The sequence below is a fragment of the Manacus vitellinus genome, unplaced genomic scaffold (genome assembly GCF_001715985.3).
Source record: "Manacus vitellinus isolate BGI_N305 unplaced genomic scaffold, ASM171598v3 scaffold_27_pilon, whole genome shotgun sequence".
NCBI lineage: Eukaryota > Metazoa > Chordata > Aves > Passeriformes > Pipridae > Manacus > Manacus vitellinus.
This window is the reverse complement of record NW_021940039.1, coordinates 11,535,660-11,541,104: the sequence shown is the minus strand read 5'-3', so window position 1 is coordinate 11,541,104 and position 5,445 is coordinate 11,535,660. Positions and strand designations below refer to the sequence as shown.

The window sequence follows — 5,445 nt, the reverse complement described above, 5'->3', positions numbered from 1 at the left end:
GCCCAGCTGCCCGCCGCCGAGGCGCGCAGCCAGCTGCAGGCGCTGGTGTTCGGCATGGCCGGCTGCATCGAGACCTTGGAGAGGCGCCTGGAAGGTCCGTGGTGGGTTTGGAAGGTGTGAGGACAGGGGGAGGGCCGGCAGCTCCTGCCACCTTCATGGGATCGTCACTCCCACCCAAAGTGCCCCACGTGCCCCAGCTCAGCCTTGGGCCTCTCAGTGGGAGAGGGCTTTGCCTCCCGAGTATCACATCAGGTGCTTTCTCCTCACTAGTCCCAGTGGGCCAGCAGCAGAACTGCTGCCATCGCTTCCCTGTTCTGTTGGCCAGTTCCTAAAGCTGACCAGGATCTTCATCAGAGCCCCCAGACAGAGGATCCCTGCTGGGGCCCAGAGGACACAGTGGTGTGTCTCTGGGTGGAAACACAGCCCTGTCCTCATGGCCAGCACCACACCAGCATCCTGAATGTGGGAGTCACCTTACAGACATCTCTATTTGAGGGGTCTGGGAAGATTTTGTGGCAGCAGCAGTTTGGGTGGGAGCGCTGAGAGGAGAACAGGCCTCAGTTTAGCTGGAGAGGCTTGGGATGCTGCATGCTGTATTGGGGTGTGTTGTCACAAGCTGTGGCTCTGGCTCCTGTCTCAGCAGCCGTGGAGACACTGGCATCTTCCTGCAGCCCTCAGAAGAATACTGCCCAGAGCCAGCAGCTCTTCCTGCCAGGTAGGCACTGCCAGGGGCACCTGCCCTGATCCTGCTGTCCTGCCTTCTCCTTCCCAGAGGCTGCTGGTCCTGTGTTCATGTGCTCTTCAGCACACACCGAGTGCCCTCGGCTGTGGCTGCTGTCAGGCACCCACTGTCCTGGTGCCCTTCCCGGCAGAGCAGGGGCAGGGCTCACTGTGGTGGCTCTCGGGGTATCTGGGATGCTCAGGTCAGAGGCTGGTCATCACCAGCCTCAGAAGAAGGGCAGGCTTTGCTGTGCTTCCAGACTGGGGGTCGGGGCAGGTCCGTGGCTCCTTTGGGAGAGGAGGCCAGGCTTGGCCCTTCCTCTCCATGGCTGCTGGCCCTGCCAGGCTGGGCTGCTGGAAGCTCGCCCTGGCCCTGGAGGGACTGGCAGGGCTGACAGAACACCTGGCTGACCTGCAATCTGCATCCTGCCTATCCTTGACTGAGGCAGACCCCAGCCCCAGGAAGAACAGGGCTGCTGGCTCAGCTTTGCCAGCCAAAAGGAAGGTTCCGGGAGAGTCTCTCATTAACCCTGGTTTCAAAAGGTCAGTGCTGGTACTTGGCTGCATAGGGACCCCATGGGCTCTGCTTGGGGCATGGGGCTTGGGGCTCTGATGCTCCCTCCATCTCCTCCCAGCAAGAAAGCATCATCTGGAGTGAATTTCGAGGACTCCTGAGTGGTGCTGTCCTGTGCCCTGATGACAGCCCTGTGGAGCCCTATCAGCATGCGCGTGGGTGGAGGAGAGAGTGCCCGGTGTCTGGGGCCAGCTGAGCCCCTCTCACCCAGGGAGGCAACAGAGCCATCAGCACATGGCAGCTGACCCTCCACTGGGGTGGTGGCCGGGCCTTTGAGGAGACACCAGTGGTTGCTTTCTTCCCAGCAGCTCTTCCCTGCTGGCAGGGGCCACCTCTTGACTTCATTTTCCTTGAATTGGTGGGGTTTGGAAGGAATTTTTGTAGCACTGCAGAACGGAAGGATTGCCTGTGCTTATCTTCTTTCCAGTAAAGGTGTTTTTAGCCAGCCAGTCTCTGTGGATGTGTCGGTGTATTCTGCCTCTCCCGTTCCCAGGAAGCCTTGGGCCAGTTTCAGCTGAACCCAGAGGTCCGGGTCTCAGAGAAGTTTCCTTCCCTGCCAGCTTTTTGCAAGTGGGTTGGCAGATGGGTGGTTAGAGCCTGCCCAACCCCTCCAGAGAGCTGGGAGGATGCACTCTGCCTTGCTTGGCAGTGGGAGAGAGAGTGGAGGTCAGTGCAAAGCCCTGTAAGGGAGAGCTGCTGGTGTGTCACTCCAGACTCACACTGGTCTTGCTTGCAAAGCCTTTATTGATTTCCAGGAGCTCTGAAGCTTGGCTTGGGCTTGCCCCGCTTCACAACCCCCAAATCTGCTCCTGAGAGCAGACTAACCGCAGATTCCGGGGGGTTGGTACCCTCTGCTCCCCTCACCCAGGGTGCTGGGAACTGTGTTCTCAGGGCTCTCCATGGCTATGCTGGGTCCCCTCACCCAGTGCAGGTGTGAGGGCATCCTGCAGTGCCTACTGCCCAGGCACAGCTGGGCCTTGGACCCTCATGAGAGGGTGGCACGACGTGCCCACACAAGAGGCTGCAGGGCTGCCCTGTGCTCTGGGCAGCTTGTCCTCCCCAGCTCTACCCCTGCCCACAGCAGGACCCAGCTTTGGCACTGATGGTGCCCATGGCTTTGCCCCCCAGTCCCGATGCTCGGGGACCACAGAGCATGTCCTGGCTGGGAGGGAGGGTGGCACAAAAGGGGCTCAGTGCACCACAGATTACTGCTAGCACCTGGGTGCCAGGGGCACAGCTCATGCTCTGCTCTCCCAAGTGCGTGCTGGCAGGAATGGGGTGGGCACTGACCTCCTGCCTGACCCCAACCCTGGCCTTGCACCCACTGGGGTGCATACCCAGCTCACTGTGGTGCACGGACCACGGAGCGATAGGCTTGTACAATCTCCTGGCTGTTGGGACAGGTGTATTTGAACTCCTTGGTTTCACTGGCACTGTTGAGGTACCGCCACACACCCCGCAGGTCTTTGGGGATCCCGAAGTGGCGGTAGTGCTGGCACACGACCTGCGGGCAGGAACAGGGGGAACTGTGCCTGGTACTGTGTGTCAAGGAGGGCCCAGCTGCCAGGAAAGGAACCAGCTGGGAAGGAAGGCAGAGGGCCAGTGGACATCCCCAGCACTGCACAGTTGAAGGCTGGCACTTAGGAGGGGACGTAGAGGGGAATGGGATCTCTGGGAAGGCACTTTGCTGGGCAGGGCTCCTGGGGAGAAGGATACCAGAGGACACAGGGCCGACAGCATTTGTGAAAGGAGCTGGGGGTTGCTAGAGGCACCAAGAGGAAAGTGAGACCATGGGGCCAGTGGAATGGAGATGCCAGGGAAAGAAGAAGGAAGAAGGGCAGGGTGCCGGCATGCCCCTGCTTACCTGAACAATGTTGAGCTTGGGCAGCAGGTTGCAGTCGGCCAACGTGAGGTGTTCTCCGTCAAGGAAGCGTCGCTGGGAGGCCCGGAGGTTGGGGTCCCGGGCCAGCTCATGCTCCAGAGGGGCACGCAAGTACTCATCCAGCTTCAGCAGGGCCCGCAGCAGGCTCCGCTGCAGCACTGTGGGGAGGGCAGCTGGGTCACGGCAGGGGCTCCTGCTCTGTCTGCCCTGGCCCCCTGCCAGTGCAGCCCTGTGTCCAGGCAGCACCCACCTTACCCAGGCTGGCACCTGCTCCTTGCCCTCCCACAGAGACCTGACATTGACCCACATAGATGGGGAGGACTGAGGGCGCTTGGTGTGACCAGGATAGGCTTTGGGGGGGGGGTGACACTAGGAAAGATGCGCAGGGTGCTTCCCTACTCGATCCTCACCCTCGTCCTGGGCAGGCACCGGGTTCTTGATGAAGGCGGAGAACTTGTGGAAGATGTCATTCCCGGCCAGGCTCGACTCCCGGTACTGCGGGACCAGACTGGGGCACCTGTGGGGATGTGGGCACAGTTGAGGCAGGTGGCAGGGACCAACAGGCTCACATACTGTCAACCCCCTCCTCTCTCAGCCTGTCCTGCCCCTCTTTGGCCCCTTTGAGTCCTCTCAGGGCAGCACTGGCCACTGACGTGGGGGGGCCCAGCTGGTCCTCCAGGAACTCCTCGATGGTCACGGTGTCAGTCTTGGGCTCGCCGTTGTAGAGCAGAACAGGCAGCTGGGCACCTGGTGCGAAGTCCTTCAGCACATCCAGTGCCCTGCGGGAGATGGAGACGCTGCTGATGTCTGGCATGTCCAGGGCTCTGCTTGGCTCCATGCACATGTGTGTGTGCGTGTGTGCATGTTCATATGTGCACGTGTGTCTCAAGCAAAGGGATGAAGTGGTGCCCCTAGGCTGCTCCTGCCTCTGTGTGTGCCTAGGGAAATGCCCACTACTCTCCCCAGGCAGTGGTGGGCACCTGGAGGGGTACAACAAGCTCCATGCATGCCATAGTGCCCACCCTTCACACACCCCTTCCCGCACTGTTGGGGACATACCACCCACCTACCCTGCCCATGGCCCTGGCCCGAGGACTGGCACCCTCTGGGAGAGGACCACCACTCACCTCTTCACGTCCACGGTGGTGAGGGTGAAGGGCACTCCTTTGAGCAGCAGCACCATGAAGAGCCGCTGGCAGAAGGGGCAATGCCCAACACTCTCCCCGTCTTCGCTTGCCTGTGGGCACAGATGGAGAGCTCAGCTGCCCCTTCACCCCAGCATGGCCACAGTGGGGGCAGCCCTGGATGAGGTTGGCAAGGCACGTGCCCCGGCCCAGCCTGGCTGACACAGGCTGGCAAGCTGTGCTGCAGTCCATGGCACCTGCTATGCCAGGCAGGGCACCGTGCCCCCAGCCCCTGAGTGCTCCCAGGGCCTCAATGCCGTGCCCCAGAGCAGCCACGTGGCACAGCGAGTGCTGGCCCTGGCACCCCCCCAGGGAACAGGACCCTCAGGCTGTGCCAGCCTCAGAGTGCCAAGGGGGGCCAGGGCTTGGGGGCAGCAGCAGCAGTGGCAGCAGGGTCAGCTGTGGCAGGGACAGCCTAGTCGCAGGGACTGTTCACCAAAGGAAGTTGACAGCAATGCTGGTGGCCCCACCACCCCCAGGCACAATCCCAGGCAAGCCCTGTCCTGCCTGGCACAGCCGGACAGACTGCCCCGGCCGGGCGGCTGCTGGGCTCTGGTTTGTGGAGAGCATCCCAGTCTGACCTCCCCAGGTTGAGGCCTCACAGCCCCCCTGCCTGCAGGGTAGGCAGCAGCAGGCAGTGCTGTGGAGAAGAGCCATGCCTGCTGCCTGCCCCCCCCCCCCCGCCTGCCTGCTGCCCACTGCCCGTCCTACTCCTATCTGACCACTACCTGGCACACCACCTGTTGCCAGCCCCACTCCCTACCTGCTGCCTGACCCCCTGCCCATTACCTCCCCCGTTCTCCACATCTGGGCACTGTGGTGGGCAGGGCAGCCGGGTCACCCCACTGTAGCACTGCCAGTGGTGGCAGCCAGCAGTGCCCACTGGCCTGAGGATCCCCCCTCACCTTGATGAAGAGCTGGATTTGGGGTTTCTCAGCCATGCTGGGTGCCAGCTGTCAGCACAGTGCTGGCTGCACCCTGAGTGCCCCAGCTGGAGCCACAGCCCCTCCCAGGCCACATTCCTCCGCAGGGTGCACCCGCTCCCACCCACACCCACCCACACCTGGCCCCACGGCACAGGCGGG

General features: G+C 62.2%; 2 protein-coding genes across 2 annotated transcripts; one reads left to right on the top strand and one right to left on the bottom strand.

Moving 5' to 3' along the window:
• Positions 1-6: 6 nt before the first annotated feature.
• PAXX (PAXX non-homologous end joining factor) lies at positions 7-1,743 on the top strand. The gene is made up of 4 exons (XM_018074185.2): positions 7-94; positions 641-715; positions 1,170-1,263; positions 1,356-1,743. Exons 1-4 carry the CDS (start codon positions 55-57, stop codon positions 1,393-1,395), a joined length of 249 nt encoding a protein of 82 aa, XP_017929674.1. The 5' UTR covers positions 7-54; the 3' UTR covers positions 1,396-1,743.
• Positions 1,744-2,636: 893 nt separating this feature from the next.
• On the bottom strand, positions 2,637-5,301 carry CLIC3 (chloride intracellular channel 3). Its single transcript, XM_029960465.1, has 6 exons — positions 5,266-5,301; positions 4,304-4,413; positions 3,830-3,955; positions 3,587-3,693; positions 3,159-3,334; positions 2,637-2,798 (listed from the first exon to the last, which is right to left on the bottom strand). The coding sequence occupies exons 1-6, from the start codon at positions 5,299-5,301 to the stop codon at positions 2,637-2,639; spliced, it is 717 nt and encodes a 238-aa protein (XP_029816325.1).
• Positions 5,302-5,445: the final 144 nt, after the last annotated feature.